This window comes from Dama dama, chromosome 2 (genome assembly GCF_033118175.1).
Source record: "Dama dama isolate Ldn47 chromosome 2, ASM3311817v1, whole genome shotgun sequence".
Lineage (NCBI taxonomy): Eukaryota > Metazoa > Chordata > Mammalia > Artiodactyla > Cervidae > Dama > Dama dama.
The window spans coordinates 8473628-8490314 of NC_083682.1; the positions used below are offsets into that span (position 1 = coordinate 8473628).

The 16687-nt window shown below is 58.6% G+C and overlaps 2 protein-coding genes across 7 annotated transcripts in view; one reads left to right on the forward strand and one right to left on the reverse strand.

Annotated features, from left to right (window-relative positions):
* Nucleotides 1–16687, forward strand: part of MACROD1 (mono-ADP ribosylhydrolase 1) — a 152819-nt gene that overhangs the window by 41382 nt on the left and 94750 nt on the right. The window lies entirely within an intron of this gene.
* Nucleotides 546–2561, reverse strand: FLRT1 (fibronectin leucine rich transmembrane protein 1). The gene has a single exon (XM_061156642.1). It carries the CDS (start codon nucleotides 2559–2561, stop codon nucleotides 546–548), a length of 2016 nt encoding a protein of 671 aa, XP_061012625.1.

Sequence of the window (16687 nt, forward strand, 5' to 3'; positions counted from 1 at the left end):
GGCATGGAAGGAGCCAGGGAAGAGATTTCGGGACAATATCTCCACAGCAAAAGATCCTTTTCTTCCCCTCTCCTTTGTGAGAAGCCCGAAAACTTCCATCATGTCGTCTCTAGTGAGCAGCCGGCCGCGAGCGCTGTGTGAAGGGCTTCGTGCCTGGCGGCTTCTGAAACGGCTCCTCTGTGATGGCCCTGCACGGAGCGTGAGACGCACAGGTAGTCTCTTCCCAGCTCAGGGGAAAAAAAAAAAGCCCCGACCCAACCCTTCCTGCCATATTATTTTTAGTCTTTCCCTCCCCACCTGGCATAATTTGGTATAAATTATGTCTTCAGCAACGTCAAACCTCCCTCCTGCCTTCTATTCTTTAAAAAAAAAAAAAATTTTTTCCCCCACTGTTGTGTCCTACAAAACTGTCAACCCTCCCCAAACTCTGCTTTCCGCCGGGAAAGTCAGCGTGGAGTTTCTTTGCCTGGTTCCCGTCGGATGGCAGCCAGCTGGTCACAGCCCCCCGTGGTGGCCGCGCCGGGAGGCAGGGGAGGGGCGCTGCCTCAGGTGTAGGAGTAGTCTATGTCGGGGATGCCCCCGTCGCGATAGCCCCGCGTGGTGCCGTAGCCGATGGTGTGTGTGCCCTTGCAGAGACTGCTGCCGTTGGAGGGGAAAATGGTGTGGACCACGTACTCCTCTTTGGCGCGGTAAGGGTTGATGGGCAGCATCTGTAGCCCGGGGCCGCGGATCTCCAAGATGGAGTTATCCTTCTTGGTCCCTGACTCCAGATAGTCGTCCTTTTTCCGGCTGCCCCGGTTGTAGGCCCGCTCCCGGGTCAGCAGCTCGCTGGCCCGGTTCACATACCAGCAGATGGCCCCGAGGACCAGGAAGAGGAAGACGAGGGCCACGGCGCCACCGATGATGCCCGCCAGGGGCAGGCCCGACATGGGGTCGGCGTTCTGCTCCTGGTTGAGGGTGGTGGTGGGGCCGGAGCTGTCGGCCGTCTCTGCCTTGGCGCACACAGGCGTCTCGTCAGCCACATAGGCGTTGCCGGTCTCCATGGTGACCATGCAGATGATGTAGGTGGACTTTGGCTCCAGGGCCGTCAGCAGGTACTCCGTCTTGTCGCCCTGCACCAGGGTCTCCGTGATGGAGCCCACGGCTGGGCTGTGGCCCAGGCGCAGCCAGCTGAGCCGGAAGGAGGAGGCGGGCAGCGTGGCCTTCCACGTGATGCGGATGGAGTCCGCCGTCAGGGGCTTCACGTGGATGGCCAGGGTCTTGGCGCTATCGCCCGTGGCCATGGGGTAGTCGAGGCTGGAGTCGGGGAGGCGCAGCCCCGGCCTCTTGGCCTTGAGGGTGAAGAGAGAGCCCTGGGGCGTGGTGACAGAGGCGTGGTCACTGGCATGCGTGGTCTTGGCGGCGGCGTTGACTGCGCCGCCCTGCGCTCCCGCCTCGAAGCACTCGTCCATCTCGCTGGTGATGTCCTTGATGGCCATGCCCCGGACCTTCTCGGGGCCCTGGCACATGAGACCGCGCACGTTGACCACGGCTGCCCGCGCCTTCACCCAGTCCCGCAGCCAAAGGAGGTTGCAGCCACAGAACCAAGGGTTGTTCCGGAGCAGCAACTGGGCTAGGTTCTCCAGGTCGTCGAACAGGCCACGGGGCAGCGTGGTCAGGTTGTTGTTGGACAGGTCCAGGCGCTCCAGCTCGCGCATCTTGGCCAGCGTGTTGTAGGGCACGTGGCTGATGGCGTTGTCCTGCAGGTAGAGCTTCTGCAGGCGGGCGCTGGGCAGGTTGAGGGGCGGGGCGGCCAGCGAGTTGCGCACCAGCGAGAGCTCGGTCAGGTTCTGCAGGCGGCTGAAGGTGTCGTCGGCGATGCGCTGGTTGGCCAGCAGGTTGCCGTCCAGCACCAGGCGCCGCAGGCTGCTGAGGCCCTTGAAGGCGTGCAGCGGGATGGTGGAGATGCGGTTGTCGTCCAGCCGCAGCTCCTCCAGCGTGCGGGGCAGCCCCGAGGGAATGCTGCTGAGGTGGTTCCTGCTCAGGAAGAGCAGCTTGAGCTGCTTGCTGTCGGCGAAGGCGTCCTCCTCGATGCTGACGGTGGACACGGAGTTGTCGTCCAGGTGCAGCTTCTCCAGCAGTGGGATGCGGGCCAGCGAGTCCCGGGCGATGGTGCGCACGTTATTGTCCTGTAGGTGCAGCTCCCGCAGGGAGCGGGGCAGGTTGACGGGGAACTCGTCCAGGTCGTTCTCGTACAGGTAGATGACCTGCACGTTGACCTTGGTCTTGAGGTCCTGGGGGATGCCGGCGTTGTTGATCTGGTTGTTCTGCAGGTAGAGGGTGGTGGCGTCGTCAGGGATGTCGGCGGGGATGGACGTGAGCCCCCGGTCGTTGCAGTAGATGAAGCCGTTGTCACAGCGGCACACGGAGGGGCACGTGGTGCTGTCGATGACCTCCGTCAGGAAGGCGATGAGCCCGTAGCAGAGGAAAAGCCAGTCCCGCAGGTCCATGGTGGCTGTGGTCATCACGACGGTGGCTGTGACGGTGGCGGTGGCGGCGGCGGTGGGGTGTGCCACCACCATGGTGGACGGCTGGCGGAGCTGGGCCCCCCCCCACCGACCTGCAAGGAGCACAAGACAAGTGCGGTGAGAGCGGGTCCGATGCCCACCCAACCTGCCAAGGAGGCGCGGCTGCAGGGCAGAGGTCAGGCCTCAAGGTGCACGTCCCCCGGCCCTTCTGAACGCCAAGTTTACATAGCAGGTGCTCGCTCGGGCTGCGGTCAGCCTCTAAGGACATCTGGCTAATGTCCTCTCAAAAATGCTGCCTGTGAAGGAGACAGATGTGGCCTTGTTTTTGGCCTTCCTGGACTCTGACCCTGGGCCACGCACAAGGTTAATTTAGTGGGAGCCAGGCTGCAGGTTTGATCTTTTCTTTCAAGATCCCCACACTTAGCCCATCTTTATGGCTGACGCTGAAAGGCTGGTCGGTGTCAGTGGGATGGCTTTAGAGCCCCCATTTCTCATGGAACGGGGAACCCACATCCCTCTCTGGCTCGGAACCAGGCTCTGAAGGGAAAGTTTATTTCTGCAAGGCCTGTGAGCTCAAAGTGGGGGCAGGGGGGGCGTCACTAGAACCTGCAAAGAGAATCTGCCAGCATCGTCACTGGCGAGCAGGGGAAAGTGAGGAGCTTCATCGTCTGGTGTTAAAATAACATGTCCTGTTTGTCACTTGGGCATCTTATAGACAGAAGAACGGATGTCAACAGAACCGCCTTCTCGTGTATTTACAGAAATCCCTTTCTAGCAGAGGTGCCCTCCCTACCGCGTTCCATGTAATGTGAGAAATTATTCCTCACTTTGCCCCCTTCCCAAATCACAAAACTTTCAGCTCTTTTGAAAAACACATATATCTGTTTTCTTGCATCTAAAGTCAGGAAACACAATAAGGGGAGGGAGGGGTCCACACTCCGAGGGAACTGTCTGCAAGGTGTAATTTCAGTTTTCACAAATGGAAAAATTGCAGTGTAGATTTTTTTTCTCATATTACTTTACTGTTCATGGTGGTAAAAAATCAATTAAAGAGAAATTATCTTTCAACCTCAGTGGGGAAGGTGTGTTTGTGCAGCCAGCAAAGATCTGCTTTATAACTCCAGGTTCACGGGAGCTTTTCAGTGTGAGACATGATGGCCTCGAGCGGTCTGAGCAAGCCGCAGCCTGGGGGCTGGGGTGGCCCTGGAGTGCAGAGCAGGATCAGGACCCACTCGCTGAATGAGACGGTGTGGACCTCACTCCCACGCCCCAGGGACCCCGAGTCTCCATTTCTCAACCACGGCGCATCCTTCTTGTTTCTGTTCTTCTCCATTCCTCTCTGTCCAGGAAACTGCACGTCACCCTTCGGGACCATGCTCAAATGTCTCCGCCTCTGTGAGGTCTTCCTGATGCCATATAGAGCTTTCCTCTGCTCCGTCCATCCATCTGTCCATCCATCCACCCACCCACCTATTTACTCATCCATCTATCCATGTTCTTGAGCAAACTCTGGGATATAGTGGAGAGCAGGGAAGCCTGGTGTGCTGCAGCCCATGGGGTCGCAAAGAGTCAGACACAGCTTAGTGACTGAACAATAACTATCCATGTACCCATCTGTACATCCATCCATCCACTCATCTATTTACCCATCCATCCATCTACCACTATCTACCACTCACCTATCCATCCATCTACCCACCCACTCAGCCATCCATCCACCCAACCCCTCAGCCAGCCATCCATGTATCTGTCCATCCAGCCATTCAACATACCTTTACTGAGCACCTACTATGTGCCAACCCCTGTTCTAGCCACTTGAGATTCTATTCTAGTTGGAGAGTGGCTCACACTATAATAAAGCTCATCTAGAATTGTATGAATATTTAAGTCATTTAGTCTTCCCAGCAAATGTCGGGTCAGGGCCCTGGTTATTCCCATTTAACAGATGGAAACACTGAGGCCTGGAGATGTAAGTTAAGTAGGGCCACCTGAGGAGTGGTGAGGAAGGGCCTAGGGCAGGATCCTAACCACTTGGCTTGTGGCGCTCCACCTGGTGCCAGTCTCTGTGGGCTGCAGGTCAGGATCTATGGTGACCAGTGTTTTAAGGTCCCCCACTGAATTTCAGGACTCAAGGGCAGAGACTGTGGGCTGTGTAGGCCTGGTGTGACTTGGCACCTGTGACCACCCAAGGACAGAGGGAGCTGGAGCCGGCCGAAGTGCTGAGAAAGGCTGGAATGCCTCTGCCCCGCTCGCTGCTGCCCCCTCAACGCATGCCCTGTTTGCATTATAGAGGCTTTGCCTAGGCTGCCGGCAGCTCCTAGGCCTTCTGGAGAGAGCTCGGGCTTTGCCTGAGGCTAATGCACTAACTCCACTCAGGGCCTGCTAGTGGAATGAAGCTTTGTCCATGAGGTGGACCCAGGGCAAGGTGAGGGCCCGCCAAGGACACCCGGCTGGAAGCACGTGAGGGTGGGGGAGGGTGCCTGAGGTCTGCGCGTGGAGTCGGAAGGGGATGAGGTCCTGAGGGCGGAAGGGGGACTGGCGAGACTGACTGAGGCTCTGGGCCTCTTCCATGTCGCCCCACTGGCCTGAGGGGCTGAGGACATTTGCCTGCTCACTCTTGATGCTCCTGTAGAGGTTGCCCCTGGTCTGTGGGTCCTGACCACACTCACGCCCCTGCCCCGGACATTTCGAGGTAGTCTGTGCTCTCGGCCCTCGGTGAGTTTGGACAGGGCTAACCCAGGCCCTGCCTGACCCCTCACAGGCATGTGTTTGGACCCGCGCCCACCTGTCACATACACAAAAGTCCTTGGTCCCGCTTTACAGCTGAGCAGACAGGCTGAGGCCCAGAGAAGTGAGGGACCCATCCAAGGTCACGGCCAGCCCAGGTTTCCAGCTGCACCTCTGTCCCCTTCTCGGCGTGGGGCCAGAGCCGTGAAGGTCATGGAGCCTGGAAGTTGTCTTAAGAGGCAGATCCAAGGCAGGTGCTGGGGACGGGAAGGCTCAGGCCTGCTCAAGGCCACCTTGCCTCAGTCTCAGCGGTCAGTCTGAGCCCAGGTCCCCAGCATCTGGCCAGCGGCTGCGCACCCTCCCTGACCTGTCAGCTGCTGAGTTCTGGCACTCAGGAATTCCAGAGCAGTGCCCTGAGCAGGGAGCAGACTTGTTAAGGCCAAAGCCAAGGCCAGACTGCTTTCTCTGGCATGAACATCAGTTCCCCTGCCCACTCAGCTCATGGCCACAGCCCTCAGCCTCCAGAGGCCCCAGCATCATAATAGAGTCTAAATTGCACCTTTCAGAGATGTCTGATGGATAACCAAGAAGCATTTGGGAGGCAGGGACCCAAGGCCTTTCTGTTCCCCTGTCTTCAGGCCTCATCCATCTTGGCTGAATCTCCCCAGCCGCCCCCTTCCCCCAAGGCCTCCCGATGCTGAGCCCTCTGGCTCCAGGAAGGCACGATGAGACCTGGGGCGGGGAGGAAGATGCCTTGCCCGAGGAGCCCTTTAATCGCCCGGGTGCCACGAGGACTTTTTCTTCCCTTGTTCTGTGTCTGACGGTTTATGTGGCCATCAAATTAAACCCGGGAGATCGCCCATCTTTTACGGGGGTCACTTGTCATCATTGCGAGAATCTCGCAGACTTCAACATGGTGTGAGTTATGACCTGCCAGCCCCATGACTGACAGCAGGATCCTTGGCGTGCAATGGAGGTGGGGGAGGGGAGCAGTGGGACGGCTCTGACTAGGGGTATCCAGACCTCCGCTAGCCCAGGGGTGACCTGGGGCTTCATTCTCGGCATCCTCCCATCAGTTGCCAGCGCCTGCCGTCCCGGACAGAGAAACCTCGGCTCGAGTGCTGCCTCTGCCACTTGCAGGCTGTGAGATCTTGAGCAAGTTACCTGCCCTCTATGAGCTTTAGCTTCCACATCTATAAATGGGGTCAGGTTCCTCTTACAGGGGGCTCATTACTGAGCATTCAGTGAGGCAGTACATGCAAAGTACCCCCTCGGACGTGCAGCCTGTGTGTCCCGATGCCTGAAGTTTAAAAGCTGCCAAGAGTGTGAGCAAACTCCGGGAGATGGTGAGAGACAGGGAAGCCTGGCATGCCGCAGTCCGTGGGGTGGCAGCTGTTGTTCAGACACCACCTAACGACTGAACAACAACAATAATTCTCTGCCTGCCCCAGGCACACTGGTGTAGCCTCTGTGTCAACGGTCTGTCTCTTTCCTCTGTGATCCAGAGGCCCCTTCTTCAGTCCCCTGCCCCTGCCGTGCTCCAAGGTCGACTGGGAGCAGGTAGGCCAAGCTGCTTCCTGACACAGGCTTCCTGTCCGCTGCCGTGATGCTGGGTCTTCCAGACTCAGCCCTGTGCAGCCTCAGCCCTGCCTCCCCACCCCGCAAGCTGGAGCGGAAGCGCTGACCCCAAGCCTGCTCTCTCCCCCTTGTGCTGCCTCTGGGCCTTTGCACGTGCTGCTCCTGCTTCTTAAACACCAGCACACCTCCCCCACTCAGGCCTCGCCAGGTCAGCTGCCACTCACCCCCATGCCCAGGCCTCGGCTTGGACACCCGCTCCGTGAAGCCTCCCCTGAGTTGTGTCTGGCCCTGCCTCCCACACCCACGTGACTGGTGGTGCAGAGTAACATCTCTAAACACCTGCCACGTGGATGGAGGCGCCTCCCAGGTGGAGACCCCTGGCTCTTGGTGCTCTGCCCTGTTGTCTTTCCCAAACCTCATGAAACGGGGGCTGCCAGAGGCCCAGGGCCCTCTAGGGGGTCTTCCTGGGGAGACAGCGTGAAGGCAGCATGTGGGCAGGGGAGCTGCGGGCCCCCAGGCCCGGCACAGGCCCTGGCATGCTGGATGGGAGACGGCACCCAGGCTCCTGGCAGGGGGCACAGTTAGACATGAGCACACTCAGGGGCTGAGCAGCGGTGGGGGTCATTTCTGGAGGGAGCTGGGGGGTCCCAGGCAGGAGCGGTAACTCTGGATAGGAATCCCCCTGCCTCCCAGCCTGGCCTTCTTTCCTATTCAACAGTGAAGGCAGTCCACATGGGCACGTCCTCACGCTGAGTCTGCCACAGTGCCAGGCTCAGTCTCCCTCCCCACTTCAGGAACCAGAGAGTTCCAGGTGGCCCTGATCCCAAGAAGGAGGTGTGTGGACAAGAGACCAGGAGGGGACACCAGGGCCAGGTTGCAATCTGACCTTGGACCTCAGCTGTGTGATCTGCAGCAATGCTCTATGGGCCTCGGGTTGCTGAGAACCCCACCCTCTGGGAAGATGACAAGGGAGGGCTTGTGTGGAGGGCCCGGCACAGGCCTGGAGGGTTTGGAAAGAAGGGCTGCCCCATCCTGGCCCTGGGAGGGACCCCATGGTCCTCCTATGACCTACTTAGGGTGGTTGCCTCCAGTCTTGGCTGAGCTTCAGAGAGGTGGAGGGCAGACCCCAGGGTGGGAGGCAAGGGGGCCACAGCTCAGACAGAAGGAAGCCCCTCACCCTCCCCCTTCACGTGCCCCCTCCCAGCCCCTCCCTTCAGCAAGAATAATTCACCACGTTTTCCCTAAACCTTGCCAGGCCCTCGGGTCCTTACTGGCTGAGCAGGGCCCGAGGCAGGAGGAGGTGGGCAGGGCAGACTAGGGGTGTAAGCAGTTTCTCGGCTCCAGGAGGACCCCTGCCCCGCAGGAAGCAGTGCCCTCCCCACTGGGGAGGCTCCCCACCAGAGCAGCGTCACCCCCGTACCTGTGATGCGTCCTCAGCAAACCTTAGTATAAATTAAGAAGGGATCCTGCATTTTTCTCCCCACCCTCTCTGGGCTCAGCTGCAAGCATCATGGAGGAAGGAGGGCCTAGAGGCAGGGGGGCTGCCCTCTCCCTGAGGAGGCCCTGCCTGGGCTCAGTCAGGCCCCACAGGCCTTGGGTCTCAGGCCTTCATCTGTAAAATGGGACCATAAACTGCCCTGGGTTCTTGTGAGGATAAACTACTGAACCAGAGGGCCTGCTGTGGATCGAGGACACGTGAACTGTGGGCAGAAGGGGAACTCGGGACTTTTCCAAGCCCACCCTTGTGCACAAAGAGCACCAGGGCCACTCCTGCTCAGGCCGGTCTAGGCCCACCTGAGGCCCCTTCTTCAGGCAGGGGGCTGGAAGCCACGACCTCCAGGCCCTTCCGACTCTGCACGGCACAACTTTGCCCCAGACCTCGGCTAACGGTGCCAGCTGAGAACCTGTAATGCGTGGGGGGAAGGGGTGGGATTCTTTTAAAACCTAAAGTTAATTATTTTTCTAATTTCATGCTGCATGCATTATGCATCAGTTGTTATCACTGACGGTGATTACCGACAGGTATGCAAATCCACTCAAATTGTACCTCGAGTTCACCTCACCGCGTGGGCCGACGGGGCGGTGCGGGGCGGCGCGGAGTCCTGAACTTCAGAGAATACAAACCGCTTTAAAAAACAAGACTTTAAAATTGTGTCTTAGGAGGTTAATTATATTGATAACAGTGTTCGATATTAAACTATTCAGGGCCAGGAGGGGGTGGGGGATGAAAGGAGACACGTGTAATTTTGTTTCTTTCTTTCTCTGCATTATTTAATAAGATGTTCCTGCACCTAATATTTCTGTCTGTCTGTGTGCATTTTTAGTAAAACCGCTTAGACTGAGGCATAATTCCGTGGGGAAGGAAAAAAGGAAAGGTCAGGGGATTTTTAGAAGGTAGGAAAGGGGCCTGAAGCCTGTCCTTCTGGGAGGTGAGGGGCAGCCCAGGGAACAGGGCAGGGGCCCTAGGTCTGCACTGCTGGGTTTCTCAGCAGCCACTGGGATCCTGGCAGCCAGGGGCCGGGAAAGGAGCTGGATGACCTGGGAAGACTGGGAAGGGTGATGTTTACTTATAATAAGGCAGAGGCTTGGGTGGGGATGGGGCCTCCCCTAGGAGGTGGGTGGGATCCCCCACATGTAGGCCCTGTTCTCAAGGAGATCCCTCCCCTGCCCCACTCGTTTGTCACAAGTAGACCATCAACCCCTCCCACTATGGCGTAAATTCCTAAGTCAGGATACGTTCCATCTTGTCCATTGGCCTAGTGAGTATACAGCCTGGCGCTGGAGTGATCATAAACACCTGTTCAATGAATGAATGGGGATGCCAAAGGGAAGCCTCAGAATTTGAAATGCAGGATAGGGCAGTGGGAGAGATGGGAGAGGCTAGCCCGCTGTCAGCCCCCCAACCCTGGGAGGTAATAATGGACAGATGCTGTCACCCCAGCTTCCCAGGTGGTACGAGGGGTAAAGAACCCGCCTGCCAATGCAGGAGACATAAGAGACGCGGACTCCATCCCTGGGACAGGAAGATTCCCTGGAGGAGGGCATGGCAACTCACTCCAGTATTCTTTCCTAGACAATCCCATGAACAGAGGAGCCTGGTGGGCTGCAGTCTATAGGGTCACAAAGAGGTGGACACGACGGAAGTGACTTAGCACACCCTCACCACAGCCACCCAGAGGGGCAAAGGGACAGGTCCAGTTGTGCAGCAGGTGGTGGAAGAGCTGGACACAAACTCAGGGCCTCCTTTCCCAGGTGTCTCACCTGCCCCTTTCAGCCGCCCAGTGCGGCCACCCTAGGCCGAGGAGGCAAGCCTAGGGAAAAATCCCTGGATGTGTCCTCCCGTCTCCTCTGACATGAGGTGGCCACCCTGGGCCTGTCCGGCTGCAGGTTTGCTTTCAGGTGTAGAGGCTGGCCCCACTTTCTTAGAGATGCCCCCCCCTCAACACCTACAGATATACACAAGGGTAGAACTCACCCTCAGGACTCTGGATTCGGGGAGGTAGAGAACCTTGGAAAAACTGAGTCCCAGAGAGGAGGAGGGGTGGCTCCAGGGCAGAGAGAACCCTCTAGCAAGCCTTCTCCCTTGCCTATAAACCTCTGGCTCGGACATGGAACTCTCAAGCCCATTGTGTTCGCATGGAATGGATGATGGTGGACAGTGTCCAACTCAAGCAGGGCCTAATGGGGGCTGCCTTCCGCACTAGGGCCACCCCTCTAGCCCTCTGGGATCAGGCCCATGGGTAGCAGTAGCTGGCAAAGCCTTGCACAAACTACTCTTCCTTCCAGCTGGTCACAGCCCTGTGGAGCCCGTGGCCTCACTGCACAAAGGAGAGCACGCTCAGGGCGGGGAAGGGACATCCCCAAGGTCACACTGCTCCCAGCTCCAACCAACCTCTGTCTGGCCCCACAGCCCAGTAGGTTGGTCTTTGCTGTCCTGTCGTGGGATGGAGCAAAGCTCAGCAGAGGCGGAGCCCAGCTCAGAGGAGATGGGGTGCAGGCTTGCTGCTGCCCGCCTCTGGCTTGGCCTAGGCCCCAGGAACTACCCCCTGGTCTCTCCTAGGGGATGGGAGGTGAATAGAGACCAGTGATGGGGCAGTGAGTCGTGATGGGGGACAGGAGGCCGGTTGGGCAGGGGCTGAGCTCAGGCTCCAGCAAGCTCACGACGCCTCGCGCCCTGCTGCCGGGCTGGCGTGCCTTTATAATAAATAACAGCAAATAGCCGATCCGCAGGGCATCTTTCACGCTGGTGGCTAATAACACGGCTATTAATGCCCCCGCAGACGGCGTGCGCACGGAGCGGCGCTGACGAATGTCCCCGGCCCCGGCGCGGTCATAAATCAGCCCCTCTCCTGGGGAAGAGTGCGGGGAAGTGTCATTTTCCATCTTGGTAATGAAATGGGGCTTCCCTGCCCTGCCCAGGGTGCTGCCGCTGCTGAGAGAGGTTGCCTGGGATTTGTGTTTGGTGAGGCAAGAACCCGCCCCCCGGGCCTCTGAGAAGCCAGAAGGAGTAGGCCCCGCCCCCTATGCTTCCCGGCCAAACTGGGGCCGCCAGGGAGCAATGCTCACCATCTGCTGTGTGACCTTAGGGCACTTATTCCTGTCTCTGGGCCGCGTCAAGCCTCTCTCACCAACAAAAGGACTCAAACTAGAGGCCAGAGCAGAGGATGCCTAAGGGTCAGCAGGTGCAGGACCCTGGGTCAACCCCACCCTGGGTCCTCTTGGCCAGGGCAGGGCAAGGCCTGGATGGAGGGGACTTGGGGACCCTCTCCAGTTGGAGGGCAGCAGGTGCCATGGCCAGCGGCTAGGTCACCAAAACCCCTGCCTCTCCAAGGCCTCACGGCCACCCCCTCTGATCAGAGCTCAGAAGGGCTCAAAGCAAGGCCTCTCCCCAGGGGCAGGAGTTCACTCCAGGAAAGGTCACTGCCTTACACCCTGGACCCACCTGCCCTGGGGCAGAACCCAGCAGCACAGGGGCCACCAGCGAGCCAATGACCGCTGCCCCGGCAAGCAGGTGCCACGAGTTGCTTCAGCTGCACGTGTGGGGTGGGTGGGGTGGAGCTGCAGACCCCCGACCCAGCCCAAAGAGGACAGGCCCCAGCCGTCTGGTGCCCTCTCCGGGCACAAGGAGCCCCTGGGCCTTCCTGGGCCCCCGGAGCCCATCTGCACCCACCTTACCTCCTTTGCTGCAGCCTGGGAGCCCGCCGCCCTGGATGCTGCGTTTCCGTCAAGGTGGGCCTGGGGCCACGCTTACATCCCAGCTCACCAGCCTTGGCACCCGGGGTGCAGATCACAGACCTGGGGTGTTGGGTGGCGCTGGGGGGCGCCCGGGGCTCAGGGAGGAGCTTCGCTCTGCCGGGCTCCTCACATTCAGATGTGGCCGCGGGTTGGGAGCAGCGTCTCGTTACACCCCAGGCCGCGGACACTGCCGGCTTCTCCTCCTGGAGTGAGGGGCTCTAGTGAGGGGCCTGCGGGGGCGCCCCCCGCAGTCCCGGGGCCCCGTGCGCGGCCTGAGGGTGTTCCGGGCCCCTGCTCCCCAGGCATGCCCTAGGGCCCGGCACCCGTCCCAGGGAGGGTGGCCTCGCTGCCCCCTTTCAACTTTCGCCCTTTTGTCTGTTGGCTGCCACCTCTTCTGAAAGGCTTCTGCGTGGCTTTTACCCCTTTTTCTTAAACAAGTTTTTTTTTTTAATCCCTTTAAGTCACTTGGCAGAATGGGCTATGGTGCAGAGAGCGTTCTTGCGTGACAGAGCTGAGAGGGAGCCACTCTCCAAAGGATCGGTGTTGCTGCCACTCAGGCTGTGTCTCCGGGGGGGAAGGAGGGGGTCCATTACCCCGCTGAGGAGTTCAGATGTTCACCGCGGGGCTGCAGCTGCTGATATGCGCCACTGAGCTGTCAGGCCTCACATGCCCCCTCTCTGGGAAGAGGTTTGGTGGGGGGCCGGGGGGCCACTCAGTCCTGCTTGGCCGCTCCTGTTTGTAGAAAGGTTTCCTTGCTTGGGAGGTGCGGGGACGGGTTATTCCTGCTTTCAGCCCCTTCTCAGATGTCCACCAGGGAGTCCTCCTCACCCACTCCCTGCCTCCTCACCTGCCAAAAGACAATGCACGTGATTAAGCCCAGGGAAATTGGGAAATGCACAGGGACAGGCCGCCACTCCCCCCAGCCCTCCAGAGCCTGTTTTCTTGAACGCCACCTTCCCGTGATCTGTGATCCGGGAGAAGGCTGGGATTATTCTCTGCCATCTCCCTTCTCTTTTCAAACCCAGATAACAAACAGCTGGCCGCGCAGAGCACCCTTCCTGGCAGTTCCCTGGCTTTCCCTTTTCCTGGGGGGAGCGGGGGTGGGAGGACTAGGAAGAGAAAAAATGAGGTTCCGTGAGCTCCTGGCCATGCAGGGGCCGCCCGCCTGGCCCAGCGCTGGCTCTGCTTCCCCCAGCACCTGCTCCTCTTGCTAAATGTCATTCAGAGGATCCAACTGGGCCTTCAGGGCCTCGGCTTCCAGAACAAGCGCTGCCTTTCCCCGCCGTGGAAAGCGGGAGCGTCACGGAACCAGAAGAGCCGGCCTCCTGGCCTCCCTCTGAGGCCGGGCTCCGTGCTGCACACCCAGCTGCCCTCCGCGGCCGCCTTCCCCTTCCACGGAGAACTGGGGGCAGGGCCGGCTGCTCCCCCAGATCCCAAACGACCCCGAGCTGACCGGATCGCCTCTCATTAGCGTGGCGTGCTGAAGGCCCACGCTGCCCCGGTGTCCGTATTCCCCCTGCAGGAGCCCCTCTTTGGAAGAGGGCTTTTATTACACATCTGAGAGCGCTAGCTCTGGTTTGAAATCGGATCCAGATGGGCTCGGCTGCATCTGGGCACTTGCCTTTGTAGGGCCGAAGGTGGCTGATTTGAGAAACGCGTGTTGTCTGGGGCTGTCGCAGATGAAAACCAGGATATTTGGGGTGCATGTCTAGAGCCCAGACTGGGGGGCACTCACCAGGCACCCCACCTGGCAGGGACTCCATGTGGAAGAGGGGCAGGTGCTGGCCAGGTGGAGGGTGGGCAGAGGCTGATGGGTGGACGGGAGAAGTGGAGAGGCCGTGGGACAAGCTTCCCCAAGAGCAAGGAGGGTTAGGAAACAGCGAGGTTTAAGAACCCACGGGACATCACCCCCCGATGGCCAGGATCTGCTAAATACTCGCGGTGTGAGCAGGCAGGTGGGGGGCAGCCCTCTGGCAAGGGGTCGGGTGGGGGCTGGACAGGAGGGAAGGTGAGGACAAAGTCCCCACGTAAGGGGTGACTGCTGGGCTCCAGCCCGGCTCTTATTGCTATTACACCCGCGTGATTTCATCCAATTATAAATTGTAATTTCTCTATGAAAGCGAGAGATGGAAAGAGTCCAATGAGGTCATCCGCCTCCCTGGACGGGGTGAGGAAATTGTTTTCTACCTGGGGGGTGGGAGCAGAGGTGGCTGGGCCTCCGTATTTAGAGAGGGTGGTGACAGCGTCCTCTGGACCCAGAGCCTCCAGCCAGCCATGGCCGGCTGATCCCCCCACGACAGAGCTCTGCTCTTGAAATTACGAACCCAGGAAGGCAGCTGCGTTCGGCCAGCTCAGATCCTTCCCAGAGCCCTCGGGATAAAGGCAACACTGCCATGGCAGCCTCCAAGGCCCTCCAAGGCCTGACCCCCTGGCCTCCACCACGCCACCTCCCCTAACTCCCTGAGCTGGCCCCCGCCTCTCTTCATGCTGCTCCCCTTTCTGCAAGAGTCCGTCCACCATCACCCCTCACCTCCTCTCTGCCTACGGGGTTGAACAAACCATGATGGCAATGACATCATGTCTTGCAAGGAATTATCTTCCTGGTTCAAGGAAGAGACCACATCTGCTCATCGGCGGCTGATCTCCTAGCACCTGAGTCAGTGCCTTGCACACAGTAGGTCCTTAATAAATGCACCCAGCCAACTGCCCACTTTCTCACTGAGAAAATCAAGAGCCCAAGCAAGGCTCTCAGCGGGCCTGTCCAGCCCCGTGCATTCGGGGTCCCTTCTCCCTGCCTCCCCTGTCCCTGTGTGTGGTCCTCCTGGGAGCCGAGCAGCAATGCCTGGCCCAGGCCCCACTGAGGATATGGGCTCCTTGAGTGCTTCCGGGTGACGGGTGCCTCTCGAGGGTCAGGGAGGGTGTGTGCAGAGGGCAGTCTGGACACGGTGCTTGCGCGGTGAGAGCGCTTTGTTTCCACGTGTGGTGCATGGTAACGATGATTGCAGCCACCTGCATGTGCTGGGCCCAGGAATACATCCTAAACGAGGCCTCCTGGCGTACACCTCCCATCAGGCTGTGCAGTCCCCAGTGGGCACGCTGCTGATCGAGGAAACCTAGCACACGCAGTGCAAGCCAGGTCAGCGGGTGTACGTGGACTTCCATGCGGCCAGTCAAGCCGACCAAGGACACAGTGAATCTGCACGGTCTCAGGGCCTCAGTAAGCGGGAGCCCACCCCTTGGCCAACTGTGGGTACTTTGATCACACGACAGCCTCTGCTCACCCTCCTCGCCTCGGCCGTCTCTCCTTCCCATAGGTCTGGTCCTTGCATTCCGGTGCCAAAGAACCATTTTTTGGGTCAATACAATAAAAGCTTCATCGACAAGTACTTGAGATGCTTACACCATTTTAGTTTTTGTTATAAATAACAACATCATAACTGTAGTAAAAGAAATATGAAAGGGGGAAAGAAAGCCAAATGCATGATCCCACGTCTCTACAGCACTCTTTGCATCTTGGCCAGATCCATCTGCTTGTACCTATACGCCGTTTACAAGGGGACGATGTCCCTTATCCTTTTCCAGGTCATTTCTGCTTTACCGTCTCCCCTGAGCCTGGGGCCAACCCAGCACAGCTGGCGGGGCAGGGAGGACCATCCCCACTGTGCAGATGCAGTGACGCTGAGAAGGGGGGAACTTGTCTAAGTCTGTATGACTTGCATGACAGCCAGGAACTTGAACTTTGGTACAGTTCCCTTCTCCCTGCCCGACACTAAGTCTCGGTGCAACAGAAACACAATGAGGTGGGCCCTTAGGCCCACCCACCGAGAGACCTTGGGCTTCTCCTGAGTCCCTCTCATGCAATTATTCATCAGTTCATCTGTCTTTCCATCCATCTATTAACCATCTGTCTTTCCATCCTTCCATCCACTTATCCATCTTTCCATCTCTCCATCCATCCATCTGTACAGCTCTCTCCCACCCTCTGTTTCTCCACTCATCCATCTACCTGCCCATCTTTCCATCCGTCATCCATTTTTCCATCTCTCAGTTCAGTTCAGTTGCTCAGTCGTGTCCGACTCCTTGCGACCCCATGGACTACAGCACGTCAGGCTTCCCTGTCCATCACCAACTCCCGGAGCTTATTCAAACTCATGTCCATTGAGTCGGTGATGCCATACAACCATCTCACCCTCTATCGTCCCCTTCTCCTCCCGCCTTCAATCTTTCCCAGCATCAGGGTCTTTTCCAATGAGTCAGTTTTTTGCATCAGGTGGCCAAAGTATTGGAGTTTCAGCGTCAGCATCAGTCCTTCCAATGACTATTCAGGACTGATTTCCTTTATGAAATTTCCTTTCCTTTGCATCTCTACATCCATCCATTCATCCATCCATCCATCCATCTGGCAAGCATGTATTGAGACCCACCACTAGGCAGGATGCATGGACCCGAAGAAGAGCCCCTGTCCCCTAGGAGCTCGCAGTCCCATGAGGGACGTCACTGGTTTGCAGTGGGTCACAGTGTGAGACCCACAAGGGGCGCTGGCAGAGTCAAAGCCACTTCTTGCCCAACATGGGTGTGAAGGGCAAGTACCTGGGTTACAGAGGGCTTTCTGGGGAAGGTGACGCCGTGCTGTGGTTCTG